Source organism: Danio aesculapii, chromosome 2 (genome assembly GCF_903798145.1).
Source record: "Danio aesculapii chromosome 2, fDanAes4.1, whole genome shotgun sequence".
NCBI classification, from domain to species: Eukaryota; Metazoa; Chordata; class Actinopteri; order Cypriniformes; family Danionidae; genus Danio; species Danio aesculapii.
Window position 1 is genome coordinate 49,433,845 of NC_079436.1, and position 24,744 is coordinate 49,458,588.

Consider the following 24,744-nt stretch of genomic DNA (forward strand, 5'->3'; position numbering starts at 1 on the left):
AAGACTAGTCAGGATAGAGGGAAAGATGAATGCAGCAATGTACAGAGACATCCTGAATGAAAACCTGCTTCAGAGTGCTCTTGACCTCAGACTGGGGCGACGGTTCATCTTCCAGCAGGGCAATGACCCAAAGCACATTGCCAAAATATCAATGGAGTGGCTTCACAACTACTCTGTGAGTGTCCTTGAGTGGCCCAGACCAGAGCCCAGACCTAAATACTATTGAACATCTCTGGAGAGATCTGAAAATGGCTGTACACCGTGGCTTCCCATCCAACCTGATAGAGCTTGAGAGGTATTGCCAAGTGGAATGGGCAAAAATTCCCAAAGACAGGTGTGCCAAGCTTGTGGCATCATATTCAAAAAGACTTGAGGCTGTAATTGCTGCCAAAGGTTCATCAACAAAGTATTGAGCAAAGGCTGTTAATATTTATTTTTCCGTTTTTTTTTTTGTTTTTTTTTTTTAATAAGTTTGAAGCAATTTCAAAGAATCTTTTCTATTTTGGAATAACGCTGTCACAAAAAATGTGGGAAAAAAACAAGCGCTATGAATACCATCCGGATGCACTATAATTAAAAGTGTATTTTGGATTTTTTGTCTTTTAAACCGAAAAACTATTCATGAATTTATGATCAGCACAAAATCTCAGAAATGACAAGTGCATTAAAACAAAAACAGTTTTTGTCTCCAGTATCATCTTGTGCAAAGTAATTAGTGATCATATAATAAAAACAACACAGAAAGAAGCTGAAGCAGAGGGAGAAGCAGAGGCTGTTGCAGAAAGCGCCGCGGGCTGAGATTCGCAGGTGTGTGTTTGATGTCTCGGATTTCTCCAACATGTGGGTGGGTGGCAGACAGGTCTAATTTGTAAGGCTCCTTCTTGCCAAACAATAATCGGTGTCCGGGTTCGACACTCGGTCCCTTGAAGTTCTCTCCCCTGCAGTCATACACATCTATTAAAACCGGCCCGTTTGTGAAGGCAGGACTCCGGCATTATGAAGGTGGGCAGAAGGCAGAGGATAATTAGCCTCTGAACTGAAGAACAGGAGCAGATTTATCACGAAAACCATCAAAGGGAGACACAATCGTGAGAACTGAGCCGCGCTCGGCTCAGTGTAAAGGGAATATTAAACAGAGCTCGGGAGAAGTATTTGGAAAGGGTAGTGGGATGTAAAAAGAAACAACAAAATTTAAAAGTCAACAAATTTATAATGCAGACTTACCAATAATTAATAATGGTTACTAATTAATTGATTGCAGAATTCTGGGATCTTGATGTGCTTTTTTTTCTTTATATTTTTATAATTTTATATTTATTGCTGGCAGGATATCGTAGCTGGAAATACACTACCTGACAAAAGTCTTGTCGCCTATCCAAGTTTTAGTAACAACAAATAATAACTTTACTTCTAGATGATCATTTGGTATCAGAAGATGCTTATTTCACCCAAAAAAATATATAATCACGGCTTAATTTTTAATTATTTAATTAGGACAGTAAGGTCTGACTTTGCTTAGACAAAAGTCTTGTCACTTAACAAATAAATAAGTCCAGTATAGAATATAAAGTCATGGTGCAGTGGGAACAGAATGAATATTGTGTTTGACTCCCATGAGCTTGGAGGACTGCATCCATACATCTCTGCAATGACTCAAATAACATATTAATAAAGTCATCTGGAATGGCAAAGAAAGCATCAAGCATGTGGATTGTACATTTTCCTTCACCAAACTTGACTGATTTTTGTGAGAATCTTGGGTCCATGCGGGTTCCAAGTGGTCTTCTGCATTATTTTAGATGATTGGGATGCAGTTCAACAGAGGATTTATCAGAACAGTCTACCTTCTGCCACTTTTCCAAATGATCAACTAGAAGTCAAGTTATTATTTGTTGCTGTTACAACAGGGATCGACGACAAGACTTTTGTTAGATTTATGTTTTGAGTTTCAATTAGAATTTATGGTTATAGTTTGCAGTAATATTTGTTGGAATTTTGAGTCTCATTTTGAATTTCCGATTATATTTTACACTAATATTTTGTGGATGTTAGTGATTATTTTTTATTTGTTAGATTTTTACTTTAAGTCTCAATTTGAATTCATTGTTATATTTTACACTAATATTTGGTGGAATATCTAAAAACAATTTCAAAGACACTTGAGATTATTTTCAAAAATTAGATTTTTTTAAAGTCTCAATGTGAATAATTTATGGTTATAAATTAGTAAAATTATAAAATTTGTTTTTCAAAGACACTTGGAATTATTTTTTTTAAAAGTTATATTTTTATTTTAAGTCATAAATTGAATTTATGATAATAGTTTAGCCTAATATTTGGTGGAATATTCCTAAATTAGTTTTTTCAAAGGCACTTGGAATTATTTTCTAAAGTTAGATTTTTATTTTGAGTTTCAGTTAGAATTCATGGTTATAGTTTGCAATAATATTTGGTGGAATATTACTGTCACGATCACCAGCGATCTAATCCTTGCAGATCACTGGAGAACTACTTATCTGTCACTGAACTGGACTACAAAAACCATCATGCACCTCACATACAGCAGTTCCTGATTCCCCCTGATTACACACGCACAGCTGGTAACTCATCATTGACTGATTATCTAAACTTTATATTCACCTAACGCACACGCTGCTGAGTCTGGTTATCATGTAGCATTAATCCTGCCTAGTCATTCTGTGTTTTGATCCTTATCTTGGTTTCCCACTATTAATTCTTTGTCACCTGTACGGACCATTCGCCTGTTTTTGAATATGATTTTGAGTTGCCTTAATGCTTTTGTTTGCCCGTTTTGACCATTGCCTGCCTGACTAATCTGTTTAATAAACTGCGTGTGGATCCTCAACTCTGTTGTCCAGTGGCCTTCAGTTACAATTACAAGTCACTTTCTAAATCTGTTTTTCAGAGACACTTAGAACTTTTTCAAATGTTTTAGTTTCAATTTGAATATAGGGTTATATTTTGCAGGTATATTTGGTTGAATATTACCAAATTTGGTTGTTTGTCGTAAATTATTTTCAAAAGTTTAGATTTTTAAAGCCCATAAGGTTACAGTTTGTGCCAACCCTGCTTTTGTAATAAGATAGTAATAAGTAATTGTTCTGCATCCATTAGACAAGTGGTTCAAATCAGATAAAAACAGTTTTAACATATCGTTGGCTTCATAAAGTGCATTAAATCACAACTGCATCTTCATAGGCAGATAAATGGATTGATTATAATTCATATGAAGTGTCTTCAGACACAGGAGTTGAATGACTGTGTTTGGCTATCACTTGTGCTGCTATGATTGGCTTTTATGAAGTGTTAGATAAACCCATTTCTACAGCAGCAACTCAGATCACCTCTGCCTCCTGTGATTCTCCTATAGGGAGTGTATTAAGTGTGTGTGTGTGAAATAGATGCACACACAGTCTCTGGAGGATCTGAACGAGTTACAATTGTCATTTTTATTCGCTTGAAGGGCACCGCAGGAGGAGAACTCTATTTGTAGGGTCGTTCTGAATGAAAATGAGCAGCGGGATCTCTTCATAAAGGATTGACTGAATATCTTCTTGCTCAGTCCTGGAGAAAATTTCATTGCTTAGATATTGCAGTTTTATAGCTCAAAGCATTCCAATGCTTTGTTGCAGATGTTTGGCCTAAAATGTTTTTTGTTTTGATTTTATTCTGAGAAATAAAATAGGCACAAATAAGTCAATTGCTGAGAGCCATAAAGCTGCTGGAGGAGGACACTGTATGTGAATGCTTGGGGTTTTGGCGAGCATTGAAATTTGATCTCTTGCACACTTTAAACCGCACTTGTTTAGTTTGATATGATGTCATTTGTGATATTTCTCTTGTGTGTTTTGCATCTTAACATTTACACAACAGGAATGTGCTTAAAAAACTGACTGAAAAAGCTATCCACTTTCATACTATTCCAGCATATGTTTTATGCAACGGATGCCCTTCCAGCCGCAAACCAGTATTGGGAAACACCCATACACGCTTATTCACACACACACACACACACACACACACACACACACACACACACACACACACACACACACACACACACACGTACACTACAGCCAATTTAGTTTATTTAATTCTCCTATAGCGCATGTCTTTGGACTGTGGGGGAAACTGGAGCACCCGGAGGAAACCCACGTGAACATGGGCAGAACATGCCAACTTCACACAGAAATGCCAACTAGCCCAGATGGGACTCGAGCCAGTGACCTTCTTGCTGTGAGGTGACAGTGCTAACCACTGAGCCACTATGTCGCCACATTTTATTTCAACACATTGTTATTAAGAAAACAAATTAACAAAAATAAAAAATACACATCTAAAATAAATGACTGGACAAAAAAAGATATAACATAAATTAAATTAAGTTAAATATGCTTTAAAGACAGATTAACTGGGATAAACATATTTATATAAGGTATAACTATAATATATTATAATATTATATATATATATATATATATATATATATATATATATATATATATATATATATATATATATATATATATGTGTGTGTATATATGTATGTGTGTGTATATTTATGTGTGTGTATATATATATATATATATATATATATACATATGTATGTATATGTGTGTGTGTGTGTGTATGTATGTATATATATATATATATATATATATATATATATATATATATATATATATATATATATATATATATACATTTCCTTATTACCTTGAGAGAAAGTAAAGAAGTTGTATGGAGGAGGCTCGTTCTTTATCCTCGTGCTGCAGATGCTCTGTTTAACTGTTTTCTCGCTAGTGAAGCATTCTGTTTTTCCACTTACAAAGTCGCTATGTAAATAGCCAATGTGCCATGGTGCGACGCAACTGACTCTTAAATGGAATTTATCATGACACTCTGATTAGTTTATTCCCAAAACACACCTATAACTCATTAAGAGTTCTTTAGACTTTGTGCCTAGGTCGTTAAAATAGAACCCTCAGTCTACAGGTAGGTGCTTTATATAGACTTGTCTTGATTGCTAATCCACGAGAGATTATGATTATTTAGTTCATGTTCAGGATACGACTCCTACATAAGGTTATATTTTAGCACTTTTGGAAATGGACAAATGGGAAATTTTCAAAATTTAGAAAAGCTTCTAAATAGCTTGTAGAACAAGTTCTTGCACAATCATGTTATGTGCATTTTTGAGAAACGCACATGGAGTCATGAGCATTTGTAACCTTGCATGATCTTAAGAGCCAAGCCACATCGTAATGGGGAAAACCAGCTACTTTTTAAAACTACCTTATCTGTGTGTTACCCTGAAAAATAACTGCACACTTTAGAATGTTCATCAGCCAATCAGAATCAAGCATTCAACAGCCCACCCATAGTATAAATCATTTATAATAAACATTGCAATATTCCATAAATCATTCAAATGATCGATTTCGATTTCACAGTGACTTTAAGACCTGAAAGCGCAGTTAAACCGATAGCGAATGCTCTTGATACAGAAAGAAGCATAAAGCAGTGGAAGGGGAAAGAACAGCAGTGAAAGTAGACCTGCAGAGAGAGAACAGGAGAGGAAGAGAGCGAAGAAAGACAGAGACTCAGGGAGTGGGAGAGCAGAAGATAGACTTTGATCACTGTAGAAAGGAGTCTGCCGGGGTACGAAAACGCTATACTGCTGTGTCACACGCTCTAATCTGAAGGATAAATCTTGACACTTTCTAGATGGTGTTTCGCAGAGACCCAAGCCACATGTGCTCTTCCCCAGAGCCAAACCTGATTTTTCTTCTTTCTTTTTTTTTTTTAACACGTCTGATGAGCGCACGGATCGACCCACTCGCAATCGTGCATCTCTGATGAACTGTATTTTACAGTTTATGAAGCGTAACATAAGATCTACCTAAACCTGCTGAGAGTTACAACTGGGCCGTTTCACTCACATTTCACTTCAGCTGGAGGTTTATAGTGAATCTGAACAGAAATATTGGTGATGGTTTTAAATGGATAGTTTGCCAAAAGTGAGGAGGCGTTCAACGATTCAATAAGAAGAGGCAACACACACAACAATAGCTCATTATACAAACTGTTTGTGCTCAGGGAATTAAAGGCTGATATACTTTTGCGTTGAGTGATCATCGTGACCAACGGCACATGCCTTGCCAATATTCATGCATTTACAGGGTATATGCAGGAATCCTAAAGGAAATTTCAATACCTTTTAAAAGACCTTCTCAGAATATTTTAAGACCTCATCGCCATTTCAAGTTCTAATCGCTATCAAACCTTTAACTTAATAAACAGTTGTAGTTAAATAAATGAAAGGAGCACAACCATGCAACAGAACTCAGATAAGCTCGGAAGAAAGAAAGCTTGAAAGAATAAATTACGCAGTTGTTTTCAGCGACACACTTCAGCCACTGTTTAAACTCGTCTTTCTCCAACCAGGAGTTCGCAAATTTGCATTATCCCATTTTGCTGTCTGTTTCTCTCTATGGCAGGGATATTCAATTAGTTTGTCATGTCAGTTCATGAAAAGCATCCCAAATGAGGGGCCGGGGAGATATGACTTGCAATATGAGTGATGACACAACAGCAATATAAGAGCCCATATGTTGTATTTTTGCTCCTTAAGACACCCACGTTGTATTTTTCTACATTAAAATGTTAATATATTGTATTTTGAGACTATATAATATCAGTGCCTTGTACAATGTGGCTTTTTTGTTTACAAACATTCAAATGTTGAATTTAAAAGCACAACAAAAGCAGTGCATTGCTTAAGTAGGCTTCTTCTACATTCAGACACATTCATATGTTGTGTTTTGAACTGCAGTACAATTAAGGATGCAACAATTATAGATTTTGATTGTACGATTATATAGTCTGAAGAATAATCATGGTTTCATCGTTATGACGTCTAATGTAAATGTAAGCTTTATATTAGCCAAGTAATTAAATATACTGTTGTTATCATCTGTGTTCATACATATATAATCATTTTAATAATTTGTAATAATTCGTCTAACATATCTTTTGTTCACATTGCACTGAAAGCCATGCACAACACTCACCGCTACAGTGTGAGATGTTTTCTACTTGGTGCGTCTGAAAGGTGCGAGCGCATCGCTCCGCTTGCGCACACGTATTGACATATATTCTTACATTGTAAATAACGAACTTGCGCGTGGAAAAGACGCAATACGTGATATATGCTCGGAACTTTAAACTAGCGCACAGGTGGCATAACATTGTTTAGTTGCAGCAGTTTCGTTCCGTGCCACAGAAACGCGGCATTGAAAAGCCTTTAAGCTTAAGTATCCAAATGTTTTCGGCTGCTCGCGCCACTCACTCGCTAAATGTCAGGTGTATCACACTCTGTGCAGCCTTCAACTGCAGTTTGTGCTGTATTGAACAGACGCACATCACTTCATAACTATAGCGGCCGTTTTTCGACTGAACTAAATTTGTTTTTGATAACTTGGTCACATTATTTGGAGAAATGGAATAAATAAATAAATATACGGCAAATAACCGTAAATTGACTTTCCCAGAATTCCCTGCATGGCACCTCACTTTCTATTCTTTTTTTTTTTTTTTTAATTACTCTAGATCTTTTTAGTTGTTTCCCTATTAGTTATGTACATTAGAGATTTTAGAGAATTTTATGTGTGTTACCATACTGGTATTTAGTAGCTGTGTGAATGACACTTTTCTGCTTGCGGGAAAGTTGTTTGGGATGAGAATTGGTTTGTTATGTAACTTTCTCATCACCAACTGCATATGGCTGTGTTAACGTGTCTATCTGTGTAACAAAAGATGTGATGTGTAGATGTTGGTATTTCAAAATACAGACATATTACATCTATAAATTAATGAAATACGGTAGTTTACTGCAAAAATAAGAATTTACTTTTACGGTTTGTACCGTATTTTTAACGGTGAGATACTGGCAACCACAGCTGCCGTTTTTTACTGTAAATTTTACGGATTTATTTTTTACAGTATGGGCTCCGCTTTGTTATAAATATGCATACAGTGAAGATGACGGTCATATAAATATGTAGCTACACGATGCCTCAACATTTTTACTGTCTGTTAAGTTGCTAATATCAAAATGAAAATAGGCAGTTCTGTATATGTTTTCATTTTATTGTTAAGAAAGTGAAACAACACAGCCAGTTTCATGTGAATGAGGTTATAAAGTATACTGTTCCCTTTGAAGATTTACTCGACGTGTCTTCGGGAGTTTGTTTTCCATATCAAACTTGCGATATGTGAACTTACAAGGAAAGGTTGCAAGACCAAACTGTGTGTAGACTACTTAATATTGAGGAAAAAGCCCCAATCAGATAGGCGAATGTCTGCAGCCCCGGCTCCATTTTCAGATTATTCCGTTTTCCCCTATCCACACTAAGACGTAGCAGAAGTGTTTTAGAATGAAAACGGCCTCTTCAGCGTTTTCAAAATGCTCCGTTTTCAGCACTCGAATACTCCAGCATAGTGTGGACAGATGGCGTAATCGCAGCAAAACGTATTAGTGTAAACGGGGTTTACTTTACTATAATTAAATTCACTATACTATAGACATGGATTCGCATCATGAACGGGGCAATCTGTCTGCCCGGTCACTCAAGTTTTGTTGCTAATGGCTAACAAGGTTTTGAGTGTGTTTGTGTGTGTTATGGGTGTTTCCCAGTACTGGGTTGCGGCTGGAAGGGTATGTGCTGCATAAAACATAGGCTGGAATAGTTGGCAGATCATTCCTCTGTGGCAACCTCTGATAAATAAGGGACTAAGCCAAATAAATGAATGGATGAAAGAATTAATTCATTCATTCATTCATTAATGTTTAGTAGAGAGATTTTTTTTCAGCACATTTTAAATAAAGTAGTTTTAATAACTAATTTCTCTTGTTTTTGACATGATAAAAGTACATATTTTACTAGTTATTTTGCCAGATATTCAGCCTAAAGTGCAATTTAAAGGCATAACTGGGTTAATTAGGTCAATTAAGTCACTGGAAAACATTGGTTTGTTCTGTAGCCAATCTGAAAAAAAATCTAATGGGGGCTATTAATATTGACATTAAAATGATTGTTTTTTAAATGTAACTGCTTTTATTCCAGACAAATTTAAAGAAATAAGACAGTATCGTCAGTAATAATAAAAAGAATAGTAAATACTGTGAAAATTCTCTTAATGTGTTAAACATTGACATTAAAAAAACAATAAAAATGTAACAGGACAGCTAATATTTTCCTTCATCTGTATGTCAGTAGTATAGGTTGCTAGTACAAGCTGAAACACTCAAGAAGTATGCCAAAATTGTCACTATATCATGGTGAAGCTTCCAATTTGCACCCCTAAAAATACACCTCTCTTCAACAGGGATCTCAATTTGATGTATCAGATCCATAACACGAGCGCTGAACGAAAATTACACTGTGAAGCTATTAACATCAGAGGTCTGTTCAATCTCAAAATCAAAGGAAGAGCAACAGTCGCCTTATGTAAAATACCAATAGCTGATTTAGCATGCACCATTAATATATTTACCCAACACTACAATCCAATTAAGGAAATAAAAACCAAGACATTTCGCCCTGTGTTAGGTCCAGCTAAATATTGCTCTTGAAAATGTCACATTATAGAAGTTAAATGAATTGTGAATGCAGTTTGACATTCTTCTAAACACACTTTCCCCTCTGGGTTCAGTTTTGGGGTGAAGATCAGCCGTATTGTCTTGTAATTGGTGGGCAATTATGAGCAAATCGTTGCCTAATTTCACCGCTGATATTTGCATTGTATCCTGATAACCGTCTGGAAAAACACACAGAGCAAAAGCAGCGTGTATTGTTGCTGCTGGAATGTTTTTGCGCCTCAATACATCTTTCAAAGCATCCAGGTGGAAACACTCAAGAGGTGAAAGGCTGTGTCATTTTATATGCTGAAACACACGCACACGCACACACACACACACACACACACACACACACACACACACACACACACACACACACACACATACAGTACCTGTATATATATATATATATATATATATATATATATATATATATATATATATATATATATATATATATATACACATATATATGACTCTCCACAGGCTTGAATAGTGAAAGAATTTGCCATTGAATTAAAAAACTATTTAAAGGTATAAATAAATTTTTCTTTTTATATACACTCTAAAAACACTCTATTTATTTAACCCAGTGGTTATTTGGTGCTTTGTTTGGGTTATTTTTAACCTTTATTTGGTTATTTATTTAATAACTCAAACATCATTCATTCATTCATTTTCTTTTCAGCTTTCTGTACTTGAATACGTGCAGTTCCACAAACTAATTTCGAGAGGAGCATGGGATATGATCAACTACAGCTATTCCTTATCGCAAATCATTAGCTAGCCTATTGGATCATTCCAAAACTATTATAAATATCCTATCTGAACTTCATTGTCTATCTTCGTTTTGTAAAAACCCCCTCTATTCTTCCCTTCTACCTACTCCTCAATTCTATGATCGGGCGACACAGCGGCTCAGTGGCTGGCGCTGCTGCCTCACAGCTGGAGAGGCAATGGTTCAAGTTATAATTGAGCCAGTCAATACTTTCTGCATGGAGTTTGCATGTGCTCCCCGTGTTCGTGTGGGTTTTCCCCGGGTACTCCTGTTTCCTCCCAGTAGAGGGTCCTCTCCCGGGACAGCATGCCAAACCTGATATCTCTCTGTCATATTTGTATGTTTGTAATTTATTATATTTTATCCACATGCACTGGATAGTAAAATAATTGATCATCACAGCTGATGATATTTTCCAATAGAGCAATTCAATTCACCTGATTAAATTATATTCATATGGCAATATATACTGCAGCTAAATTATACACACACAATTCAATTCACCTGATTAAATTATATTCATATGACAATATATAATGCAGCAATATTATACACACACAATTCAATTCACCTGATTAAATTATATTCATATGACAATATATACTGCAGCTAAATTATACACACACAATTCAATTCACCTGATTAAATTATATTCATATGACAATATATACTAAACAAAATGTATAAACAAAATATTGCAATGTCAGTTTTTTCCAATATCGTGGAGCCTTACAGCACTAAAAAATATAGTATTTGCAGCTCGTTCAAGCAACTTATTTAAAATAAACTAAATCAGCACAATTCTTGAGGTTATTTTAGGGTCAACTTAATTGTTTCATGTTCAATCTACTTAAAGTTGTAAAAACAATTAAGTTATCTTAAGCAGTTTGTGTTGGGACAACATGAAGGAATTGTGTGGGACCCAGCATTTTTTTACAGTGTAAGGCAAGGCAAGGCAAGTTTATTTCTATAGCACATTTCATACACAGTGGCAATTCAACGTGCTTTACATAAACAAGAATAAAAAAAGACACGTATAAAAAAAAAGATTAAAAACAGATTAAAATGTGTGAAAACAGGTTATAAAAGAATAAAACATAAAGAAAAGAAAGACTTTTCTTTAATAATATGTGTGATCTGTCGGATGTAGCACATTGCTCATTCAGTAAAGGCACAGCTAAATAGATGTGTTTTCAGTCTTGATTTGAACATGTCTAAGGTAGGAGCACATCTGATCATTTCTGGAAGCTGATTCCAGCAGTAGCTGAAAGCCGATTTACCCTGCTTTGACTGAACTCTTGGACTTTCTCATTTATTTTATCCTAAACATCTGAGTGATCTGTTAGGTTTGTATTCAGTGAGCATATCTGTAATGTATTGAGGTCCTAGGCCATTTAGTGATTTATAGACTAGTAATAATACTTTAAAATCTATTCTGAATGTAATTGGGAGCCGGTGTAAAGACCGTGTAAAACTAGGTTGTTCCCATGTCATTATGAAATTTTGTGTCCCCATAAACCACATAAACCTGTACACACACAAACTTTAGCTTTTCAAAAATTTAAAGAGATCCCTGTCCGTTCTTGTGTTCAAACACACACACATGCTGTAAGTTGATCTATCACTATAGGGATTGTATGGTTGACACTGTGAACAGCTTGAATGCATTTGTAACGACACTTAGATCTACATCTCTTGTGCAAACACACACACACACAGCCAGTGAATGTGGACATGCATCTGTAACAACACATAGACCCTCGGCAGTCCTGCTAATCACCTCAAAGGGCCTGACCTCAGTGTCAGCCCCCTGCTAAGTTTCAACTCCACCAGGAGGCCCAGTCAAGCTCAATGGGCACAGTGCTGAATGGGCTCTACGGCGGAGCTGCGTGATGGGGCCCTCATGCAGAGGTTTTTAGCAAAATACACAAAACCACTTCAAAACGCTTCATTGATGTATGTCAGGGAACAAAGGCATTCCTGATACATGAGTGTTCGCAGCTGGTTATCCAGTAGCTTTCAGAACTGCTTTTATAGCTGGACACATGTTGTGACGGATTTAGAGGAAACTACTTCCGGTTTCTGAACCACACAGAGACATGCAGAACCACTGTGCAAAAACGAGTTGAAATACAATGTAAAAGAAAAGAGAAAATGCGTGTTTTGGATGTAGGCTCACTGTGTGGGCTCTGTGGCGGAGCTGCGAGCTGGGGCCTACTTATCTGGTGTCTGACTTCAAAAACAAACACAGCTCTCAAAATAATGATGTCTGGGGGAAAATGACTTGTGAAGCTGTGTAAATATTTACAACCTTGTCCTTTTGTCCATCTTGCCCTTCGCTTTCATGTCTGACCTGCAACACACACATAAAGACACACTGTTTTTCTTTGTGTTTTTCTCCTTCACTTAGACTTTAATTAGGATTCAAATGACTTTGTTAAATGACATGAATGTCAAATGATGCCAAAGTCATTGTGATTCAAAGATCCGCCCGGCAAAACAAATACATTGATAGCATCTCAGTGGTTTCCACACAATAAGTAATAGAAATAGCCTAGATTTTGAGTGTTTAGGGATATTGAGATAACATAATTATACCAATTCTCTCTTCAGTTTTTATCCTAACCATTTTAGTTTATTCCCAGATTCAAATTAAAGTTATAATCAATTCAATTCATCTTTATTTCTATAGCGCTTTTACCATGTAGATTGTGTCAAAGCAGCTTAACATAGAAGTTCTAGTAAATTGAAACAGTCAAGTTTTCAGAGATGAAATTTCAGAGTTGAATTCAGTTCAGTGTGGTTTAATTTTGACTGCTGGAAGAGCAAATCCAACGATGTGCAGCTCCCAAAACCAAGCAAGCCAGTGGTGACAGTGACGAGGAACAAAACTTCACCAATTGACAAAAGTGAAGGAAAAAAACCTTGAGAGAAACTAGGCTTAGTTGGGCTCGATCATTTCTCTATCGTGGATAAGCTGCTGTAGGTCAACGGTGGGTATTCAGGCTGGCCCACTAGATCAATGCGGAGACTCATCTGTCACTGGGGTCTTTCAGGAGTCAGTCCTCCATGCTCTCCACTCCTCCATGTCCACCACAATATCTGCTCCGGATCCGACCTGGTTCAGGATTATGGAGAACTTGGGATGAGGAATAACAGACTAACATAAGTGTAGATGCCATTCAAATTAAAATATATAATGTATAAAATTTGAGGATTTCGATATGCTGTGCGATGTTTGGACTGTATTGTCATATTGAATAATATTAATTATAATTCATTCATTCATTCATTTTCTTTTCGGCTTAGTCCATTTATTAATCTGAGGTTGTCACAGCGGAATGAACTGCCAACTTATCCAGCATATATGTTTTACGCAGTGGATGCTCTTTTAGCTGCACCCCATCACTGGGAATATTAATTATAATGTTAACATGGATCACCTTAATTAACAACTAAAAACGACAGTGCAACTGTAACATAAACAAAAGGTTTATTTTAATCAGATTTAAACCATAATTTATTTATTTATTTATTTTGTTTGTTTATTTTGATGTTCACAGTTTGGTTAAATAACGTAAAATATTAAATTTTGTCTGCCATATAATTAAAAAATCGTGACTTATTTTTTTTATCCTATCAGATTTTTGGGAGCAATTATAAAAAATAGTTTTAGTATACTTTGTGTTTTTAGGTAGTTTTTTATAATTTATTATAATAATTATATTATAATGCAGTTACTTATTATAAATAAGTCTTAATTTTTTAACAAATGCTTTAATTAAAATGACTTACAAATGTATACAATAGAAGTAATCAAAACAACAATAGAATAATTTGTAAACATGAGGACATATTTTAGTACTATTTACATATGTTAATAATATGCTTATGCTATTTTGTTGTTCCATAGTATGTTGAACAAACTCATAATGCCTCTTGTTGATAATTATGTTGCTTTATAGTTGTTTCATGTTGTTCTTTAAAAATTAGTTTGAGATTAACATAGTGAAAATACAGTCACATTTACTGCCATAGAAAAGTGCTGATTTACAAATATTAAAATAAACTTCCACTTTGTTCTCTCATGTGGCTTTTTTGTTGAGTTTTATTGTCATTTTACTACATATGTGGACATAAAGTAAAAAAAATGACATCTTGCTTGCCTACATAAATAAACATGATCATAATATATTAACACAACAAACCGAAAGTATCCCGAACATATTACAGTACTTTAAACGTCCAATAGGATGCGGGTCAAAACCACAAGAGGCTATATGTGCCTACACAACAATGATAGTGATTCAAAAATATGCTTTTTTTTAAATAATTTTTTGCAATTTTAGAACACAGAACACACAAGGGCAGTAACATCATTATATTGACATCCAAACAAATACAATATAGGAAGCAAATAAAAAAAAAAAAATAAAATACAATTATTCAACAAACAAAATTTAAGGCTTTAAAATAATTAACAGTTCTTTTGCTTTGGCATTTTTTGTTTCTTTTATCGTGCATAGGTAATGACCTGTTTCTATTTTAAAGTGAGTAAAATTAGGTTTTTTCACTGCCCATTTACATTTATGAATAAAAAATGTTCCATATATATGAGCAAATTAACAATATGCCAGATTTTGAAGTCGACTGTATTCTCATAAAAAAATAAAACATCTAATTCCACTAGTGTTTGCTAACGCTTTGATGAAAACAAGACCTTTACCTGAAATATTTAAAAAGGTTCATTTTTCCGTAGAGATTTCAAGCTTTATGTGGATATATTACTTATGTCTGTGAAGCAAGTATTTGACCAAACTGTCGTAAAAGCACACGTCTGGACTGAGCTTCTCCTATGAAGAATTGTCTGTCTATAGCGATCGATGATTGGCTCCTGTACTAGTAGGCGGGGTTTCATTCACCATATTGAACGTTACACTTTTCCCCATTCAAAACTATACGAGTGACATGTCTTGTGTGATATAACTTAAGACAGACTATAAAAGTACTTTTACTTAAGACAGAACAAAATTGTTCAAGATATTGTGCAAAAGAGGTATTTAATGTTGAAGAAAGCTAGCAGTGCAGCATGATTTGTGGTCCATTCACATGTAAACATTGTTTTCTTTAATTGAGTTCATGTAAGATGGTGTTTAAGTAAAGCGTCCGGTGCATATGGAGAGAAAAGTGTTTCTACAGGTGGTTTGTCAAGCCCACTCACCTGCATGAGGCAAACTCAGAAATGCAATGTTTTTTTTCCTAGAGATATGAAGTGATTGTAAAAATAATTATATAATGTAGTAATAGTGTTCTTGTTTTATTTGTTTCCTTCAGGAGGAGTGCCGTAATTATATTAAGGTGTTGCTGAGCCATGATGGAGGGCTGTTTGTGTGCGGGACAAACGCTTTCAACCCACTGTGCGCCAATTACACGGTGAGCATTCTTCAATGCAAGCTGACATCTTCCTGGTGTTTATATTTACCCATGTAAAAAAGTAAATACTATAGTTTTTTTAAGTGTTTATACTGTAGATTGTACTGTATATACTGACGAGATTTGTAAATTGCACAGTATTTAACTGCAATATGAGCTGTATTTTACTGTAGGACAGTCATGCAGTGTGTTAATGTGTTTTAGTTACCTTGTGAAAATTGCAGTATATTTTACAGTAAAGATTTCACACAATTTCGTAAAGATTTATACAGTAAGATAAATGGTGCTGTAAATGCTAATACAGTATTGTTTGCTGTAATTGATTTACATTAAGTTACTGGCAAATTGCTGCCAGTATGTTACTGTATATTTTGTTTGTTTAAATTCATATCACAACAAACAAAGAAAACAAAGCACAAAGGCAAAACATTTATAGATAAGATTTAGTTTTTTACTTTTTTGTATGTTATGAACTTTTGTGCTAAACAGGTAAAGTTATTGATGATAATACAGTCACTTACTGCATTCACCATAAGGCAAAGTAGCACCAACCTGCACTAAACACTCGGCTTATGCTAGTTTTGTCGAATAAAATCAGCAAACAATGCAAAAGAAAAATGATAACGAGATGCTGCGGTGCTGGAAACTTGTATTATTGTCGGCTAAGTGAATGAGTCGTTCATAACGGAGATTCATTCACAAATTTCACAAGTGAAAGCAGGAGAGGGGCTGTGTTTCAGGACACGGATTATATTAAATTTAACAGGGAGGGTGGATAGTACATTTCCATACACACAAACACAAGCTTTTTGTCAGGAATGTCTGTGCAATCACTTATCCATCAATGTAGAAAAGTGATGTAAAATTATAGGTTTCGTAATTAAAAAAAAAATTGCATACTGACGAAAACTCCCGATCGTATATATATGTGTATATGTGTATTTCTCTGGCTCTGGGTGGCCACAGTCCTCCACTGCAGCTTGGTCCCACATTCATTTCAAAGGAGCACTAACCTGTACTAAAATGGTGGCTCTATTGACCCATTCCTTCCAATAGACAACAACAGGGTAGGAGACATCTAATGTATATATCTATGAATATTACCAAAGAGCATAGAATCACCAAGAGGCGACACTGTGTTGCTATTTGGGAGATAGCCACTAGATGCTGCATGTGTCACGCCATTTTAGAACGAAAATTCCAATAGAACAACAGCACAGATAACTAATGTTAGACAGAATGAATTAAAATATTGAGTTTAGTATGAGTTAAAATATGATATATTCATACACCACCATAGAAAAGCAATATTTTTAACAATATCTCAATGAAAAGAAAACAATTTCCAAAATGTTGACAAGATAAGTTTAATATAATATCTGTTTAACTTATGACATTAACGTAAGGTTAACAAAATAACTTAAATTACTATATATATATATTTTTTTTTAGTTTTACTTAAATTAGGGTGATGCTAAAATGTGTATACCCCACATCAAAAACTACTTTATTTACACTGTCAGAAATAAAGGTATGCGAGTTGTCACTGGGTGGTATCTTTTCAAAAGGTACAAATTTGTATCTAAAAGATCCAAATTAATTCCTCAAGGGTACATATTAGTTCCTAAAAAGTACAAAAGTGGTCCTCTTAAAATGTTTAGGTACTATTAAATACTTTTGAGGTACCAATATGGACCCTTTAGGTACAAATGTGTACCTTTTGAAAAGGTACCACCCGAGTGACAGCTCGCGCACCTTTGTTTCTAATGCCAGCAGCAAGACTTCTGGGCTGGGAAAGAACAAGTATGATTCATTTTCCAACATATGTCTTTTCTATTCTTAAAACTGACCCCTCTTTTAGAGGTGCTCAAAGAGATGCTCAGCTTAATGTCTCTTCATAATTCTCATGTGTTTAATTAGATTCAGATCAGGAGACATTTATAATAATATAATATATTAACATACGTGTGTGTGTGTGTGTGTGTGTGTGTGTGTGTGTGTGTGTGTGTGTGTGTGTGTGTGTGCGGTGAATTTGTGACAGAATTCAATCATTTTAAAGCGTTAGTCTTTCTTTAACAGACATCACTGAAAAAATACTATGTACTATTTTAACATATAATACTGCAACAATAAGTGCTGTTAGTCTGTTATAAACATCCCATTTTGAAAGTCATGTTAATTAAATTTTACAGGCCAGTATTGATTTATATTATGCTAGTGCGTAAACTTTTAAAGTAGTTTCACCTACAAGCGACAGTTTCATGAAAACAAGTATAGTTAAAATATAAACATGAAATCTGTAAAATTAACTATTTAAAGGGCTAATGAATGTGATCGTAAGTGTTGTATTGGCGTCTTTCAGGTTGTGTCTCAGCTTTAATGTGCTTCTTAAATAAATACATTAATTAATAAAAAGCAAAGCAGCTTCTTGCCATCACAACAGCAATAAGATCCACCAGATTGACAGCTGATCGCTTTCACTCCAAAATGGCGGAATCACAGGGTTGTTACTGGGCACTGCTGTTGCAATGGAAGGTTATATTGAGTGTCGCCTCTAGGTAATTCTAAGCTCTTTGATATTACTGTGGTTGTTGTGTTACCATGGCAACTGTAAAATTACAGCAACAAATTTGTCCAAGTACTTTACTATAGTATGGTTACAAAAACACAAAAATTTACTATAAATGACTTTAGTTGTGGGCAGAGGTTTGGGCCACACTTTTTGTTTGCATGTTTAAACTTTACAATGGGCTATATGCACAGCTTTTCAGTCAGTGATAAAGTTCTGGCGAAAGCTTTATTTGACTTTTAATTTTGTAAGGTTCCTTTTACAGCATCAGTGTTGTAATGTAATTACAATACATTCATTTAAATAGACTTAAGCATCCATTTGGTTGTCAAAACTTAAAAGTGACGAAAGACCATTTAAACGCAGGCACAGTCATTAGCAGCAGGCTAGCGCACAAACTCAATTGAAAATACTGGGGTAAAATTAATTTCCTTATTTTAAAGACAACAATGAACAATGGGATATAATGCAGTGCTTCTTGTTTTGGTCTGATACCCACTTTATATAGTATCTCAGCCAGGCATTAAATTAAAAGTCTGTGTGCTTGTGTACCCCATTTTCAGGACAACTAAAGAGCACTGAAACTAAAGAGGTTATATGATTCAGATTTAAACCTTAATTTGTTTGTTTGTTTTTGTTTAATTTGGTTCACAGTTTGGTTCAATAATGTAATATATATATTTTTGCCATAAAATCCAAAAAAATGTCGGATTTTTTAATCTTTACAGATTTTTGTGAGCAATTATATATAAATAATTCAATTTGGTCACACTTTATTTTGATGGTCCGTTTGTTGAATTTAAGTTACATTGCATCTACATGCTAACTAATTCTCATTAGATTGTAAGTAGACTGTTGAGGTTAGGGTTAGGCTTAGAGTAAGTTGAAATATACTTGCAAAGTTTCTTATGGTCAGTTAAATGTCTATTGAATGTCTGTATCAACAGATACTAATTAGACAGTCTACTAATACTCAAAGGGACAATCTAAATAAAGTGTTACCCCATTTCCATTTAATCATTTGGCAAATGCTTTTATCTAAAATGACTTAATAATTTTTTACAATAGAAGTAATCAAAACAACAAAAGAACAATATGTAGCATATTAAACATATTCATTTCAAATTGCAACCTTTTCATTGTCAAGCTGCATTAAATAATCCGTTTATACAGTAAATTGTAAGTATTAGGCCGCGTTTCACATTTTTTTAAATTCAAATTTTGTTGAAATTGTGTGATTTTTGTATTTTTTTTTTTATTATTTCACTTGAATTTATTTTTATTTATTTATTTATTTATTTTTGTGCAAGAGATACACAAATTTAATGGAATCACATACGAATGGAAGAGAGAAAAACAAAGATAACAGATAAAAAAACTAAACAAAAAAGCTGTCAGGTACAGGCAGGTGTGCGTGTGTGTGTGCGTGTGTGTGTGTGTGTGTGTGTGTGTGTGTGTGTGTGTGTGTGTGTGCGTGCGTGCGTGCGTGCGTGCGTGCGTGCGTGCGTGCGTGTTTGCACTCATGTAAAGGTAAGTGGGTGGACAGGTCAAAATACATAAATAAACAATTAAAATTAAAGTTTCACATTTGTAAACTATTTGCTTTGTACAGTATATTTCAACATACAATTAAAATCAGAATTATTCGTCCCCCTTTGAATTTTTTCTTTTTTAAATATTTCCCAAATGATGTTTAACAGAGCAAGGAAATTTTCACAGTATGTCTGATAATATTTTTTCTTATGGAGAAAGTCTTATTTGTTTTATTTTGGCTAGAATGAAAGCAGTTTTTTATAAAAAAAATGCAAGTCAAAATTATTAGCCCCATTTAAGCTATATTTTTTTCGACTGTCTGCAGAACAAATCATCATTATACAATAACTTGCCTAACTACCTTAACCTGCCTAGTTAACCTGGTTAAGCCTTTAAATGTCACTTTAAGCTGTATAGAAGTGTCTTGAAAAATATCTAGTCAAATATTATTTACTGTCATCATGACAAAGATGAAATAAATCAGTTATTAGAGATGAGTTATTAAAACTATTATGTTTAGAAATGTGTTGAAGAAATCTGCTCTCCGTTAAACAGAAATTGGGGGGAAAAAATAAACAGATGGGCTAATATTTTAGGGGGGCTACTAATTCTGACTTCAACTGTATGTGTTCGACCAGAATATATTTTTTACACAAAACCGGCAAACTCTTTGTGCTTGTATGAGTTTGTGTTGTATTTGTGTTGACTATCTCACTCACACATACACATTCTCTCTCACACACACTCTCTGCTGTTGTTGCAATGGTGCAGAAATGATAGCAGCACTTGTGAATGTCTTCGGAGATATGTGTGCTTTCTAACAGCTATCATCTTCTGCGATAGTGTCATATCTGTGTGTGTGTGTGTTTCAGAGAGACACTCTGGAATTGGTTGGCGAGCCCATCAGTGGAATGGCCCGATGTCCTTATGATCCTAAACACGCAAACGTCGCTCTGTTCGCAGGTAAAAGCACATCTTTCAGGCCATGTAATGACTCTATTATTCACATAATGCATTTATATGTTTATCCCATTCAGCCTGAGTTGATAAGTGCGTACACCCAGTGGATCCTGTAACATTGTCAAAAGTATTGATTTTTCCATGCTGAGCATTTCAAATATTACATTTGCTTGCACTTCAGTGGGTTGGCTAAATATCTGTCATATAGCAGGACTTGTAAAACAGTTAAGTCTATAATGAAAGTAAACTCGTTGAGGAAGATGTTTCTTAAAGTGACAGCAGCCTAATTTTTTTATTGGCATTAAAGAAGTTGTGGTTCTAAACTTTTCTAAAAAGTTTATCCTTCTTCTGTTGAACGCAAAGGAAGATATTCTGAAGAATGTTGGAAAAAGCTGCCATTGGCATTCATAGTAGCAGCAAAATAATAATATGAAAGTCAATGTCTGTTTATTTCCAACATTTTTCAAAATATCTTCTTTTGTGTTCAACAGAAGAAAGAAGCCAACACAGGCTCATTGTAAAAATGTACCTCTGTATACATTTCTGGAGATCCCGAATTATGTAGCCAGACGTACGTATGGCTGCATTTCCTCTTTAAAATGAACGCTACGGGTGGTATGACGGTGCTGACAGCTTGTTTCTTTTCGCGCTTACCAGTTGACCCCTTACCTCCATATAGACAGCTTTTCCGTTGTTACCAGTTTGCCTTGTAGCTTGCCATGTATGTTCGCGGACTTGAAATGCAGAGAGAAGTTGACGCAAAGATGTGGTTTGAGTCCGGTGAAGAACGTTTCCAGAAAGCAGGTGAAACAAAAACAAAAGGCAAAAAATAAAATATTCAATTCAATTCAATTCAATTCACCTTTATTTGTATAGCGCTTATACAATGTAGATTGTGTCAAAGCAGCTTCACATAAAAGGTCATAATAAATAGGAACAGTGTAGTTCAGTTTGTAGTGTTTAAGTTCAGTTCAGTTGAGCTCAGTTTAGTGTGGTTTAATAATCACAACTGAGAGTCCAAACACTGAAGAGCAAATCCAACGATGCGCAGCTCTACAGATCCCGAAACATGCAAGCCAGTGGCGACAGCGGAGAGGGAAAAAAAACTTCACTAAATGGCGGAAGTGAAGAAAAAAAACCTTGAGAGAAACCAGGCTCAGTTAGGCACGATCATTTTAATTTCTCTGCTGGCTAAACGTCTTGTGCAGAGCTGCAGTCTCAGTGGCGGAGGCTGGAAGCTGGCCTCAGCGAAGACTCGTCTGTCTCTGGAGCGTCACAGGAATCAGTCTCATGTTCTCCACTCCTCCATGACCACCACAGTAGCTGCTCAGGATACGGCCTGGTCCAGGATATGGAAACCTTGGGATCGTCTCGTCGTTGGTCTTGGATCGAGTCAGTGACTCTGCATAGTCTGAGGGCCTCGGGAAGAGTATCGCCAGGTGGAAATGGAGATTAGAAAATAATTAGCGTAGCTGATTTTCACAGTGTATATCAGCAAGATGCAGAACCTGTGTGGAAGCCCCCTAAGTGGTGCACTAAGTGTATGCTTTACTGAACAGATAGGTCTTTAATCTAGTTTTGAATTGGGAGAGTGTGTCTGAGCCTCGGACGTTATCAGGAAGGCTATTCCAGAGTTTAGGAGCTATAAATGAGAAGGCTCGACCTCCTTTACTCGACTTTGCTATTCTGGGTACTACCAGAAGCCCTAAGTTTTGAGACCTTAAAGAGCGAGTTGGATTGTAGCGAGACAGAAGATTCGTTAGATAAACAGAAGCTAGATTATTTAAAGCTTTATATGTAAGAAGCAATATTTTTAATTCAATTCGAAACTTAACAGGCAGCCAGTGTAAGGAGGATAAAATTGGGGTGATGTGATCAAATTTTCTAGACCTGGTAAGAACTCTGGCAGCTGCATTTTGTACTAATTGAAGTTTGTTAATAGAGAATGCTGGGCAGCCAGCAAACAGAGCATTACAGTAGTCCAGCATAGAAGTCATAAAAGCATGGACTAGCTTTAGTAAAGTAAACAAGTAAATAAACAAGTAAATAACAGGGTGAGAACGTGGTAAGATCTGAAAACGTGGTAAAAATCAGGCGGCTGCGAGGGCTTTACTTTTTCTGTATTGCTTTTGAAAACACTGTCGGTTGGGTTTAGGGAAGGTGGTGATCAGGTCAATCGGTACTTTTCAAAACACTATCGGTTGGGTTTAGGGAAGATGATGGTTGGGGGAATTGGTCAGTCAGTCAGTCAGTAGTCAGTCGACTGTGCCCTCTGGCGTATTTACGTGAGAACAGCAGGCTTGAATGACACTTGCGAGAGAAATTTGAGATAGTAAAAAGCGTACACAGTGGCCTCTAGTGGATCCGCTAAAACAAAAACTGCAAAAAAGCATATCTCCCAAGATGTATTTTGCCATCTCCAGAAATGTTTATAGGGCTACATATTAGTAATGAACCTGGGTTGAAAGAAACTTAAACAGGTTTGGAACGAGTGTTGGATGAGTAAATGACCACAGAATTTTCAGTTTTGGGTGAATTATCTCTAACATTAATCAACAAAAATCAATGTTGTATTTATTTAGGCTGCTGCCTGCAATTTATTTATTTGTTTGTTTTTGTACTAATTGTTCACTTTAAATCAATTAAGCTAAATACTGTAATCACACTTGTGGTCCTCGCGGTCAAAAAGGGATGAACGCCTATAAAATAAGCCTTGAATTTTGTTTAGTAAAATCTATCAAATTTATTTTAATAATATGACTAATAATATGTTTTTCTATTTTATTTTTTCATTTTCTGAAGGTTTTGTAATAATTACTATTTATGCAGTAATTACCATCCATCTTTGTCCATTGAAAACAATGGAATTTTAGTTTTTATTATTGTTTTAATTATTGTAGTATTTCCAGGTAGAATAGAGTATCTACCATTCAAAAACAAAACCAAAAGGCAGATCAGCATCATCTGGTTGAAAAAACTTACATTTTTTGACCTCGAAGAACACAAGTGTGACTATTTTTTACAACCATTTAGCATGCTTGAATCAAGGCCTCAATTTCTTTTTTATTTTGATATACCAAATGCCAACAAAGTCGATGAGTTTTAGATCATTCCGACGACTCTGTATTTTCTAGGAATTCAAAAACCAAGTTTTTCCAATAGTGTCTGGATGCAGCCTTGATGATGCAAGCTGAGACTGCATATCTCAGCGATGCAATGTCAGACACAATGCACTCAGTGGAGCTAGTGATGTCACTGTGAGGGGTAGGGTTAAGGGTGGGGTTAGGTGAGCCCATTGAAATGCATTGCATGTAGCTCAGATTGCACTGCACTAGGTCTGCATCCAGACATTATTATTATTATTATTATTATTATTATTATTATTATTATTATTATTATTATTATTATTATTATTATTATTATTATTATATTTTTATTATTATATTATTATTTATTATTATTATTATTATTATTATTATTATTATTATTATTATTATTATTATTATATCATTATTATTATATCATTATTATTATATCATTATTATTATTATTATTATTGTTATTATTATTATTATTATTATTATTAATAATAATAATATTATTGATAGTATTATTATTATTATTGATATTATTATTGATATTATTATTATTATTATTATTATTATTATTATTATTATTATTGATATTATTATTATTAATATTATTATTATTATTATTATTGATATTATTATTATTATTATTATTGTTATTATTGATATCATTACTGTTGTTATTGATATTATTATTATTATCATCATTGTTGTTATT

At 34.8% G+C, this 24,744-nt stretch overlaps 1 protein-coding gene across 1 annotated transcript in view; it reads left to right on the top strand.

The window, feature by feature from the left end:
• The window catches only part of sema6ba (sema domain, transmembrane domain (TM), and cytoplasmic domain, (semaphorin) 6Ba), a 132,905-nt gene that overhangs the window by 23,357 nt on the left and 84,804 nt on the right, over positions 1 to 24,744 (top strand). Inside the window, exons 5-6 of the mRNA XM_056481512.1 lie at positions 15,777 to 15,875; positions 20,850 to 20,940. Of these exons, the coding sequence (XP_056337487.1) occupies positions 15,777 to 15,875; positions 20,850 to 20,940 (190 nt within the window). The remainder of the gene's footprint in view (positions 1 to 15,776; positions 15,876 to 20,849; positions 20,941 to 24,744) is intronic.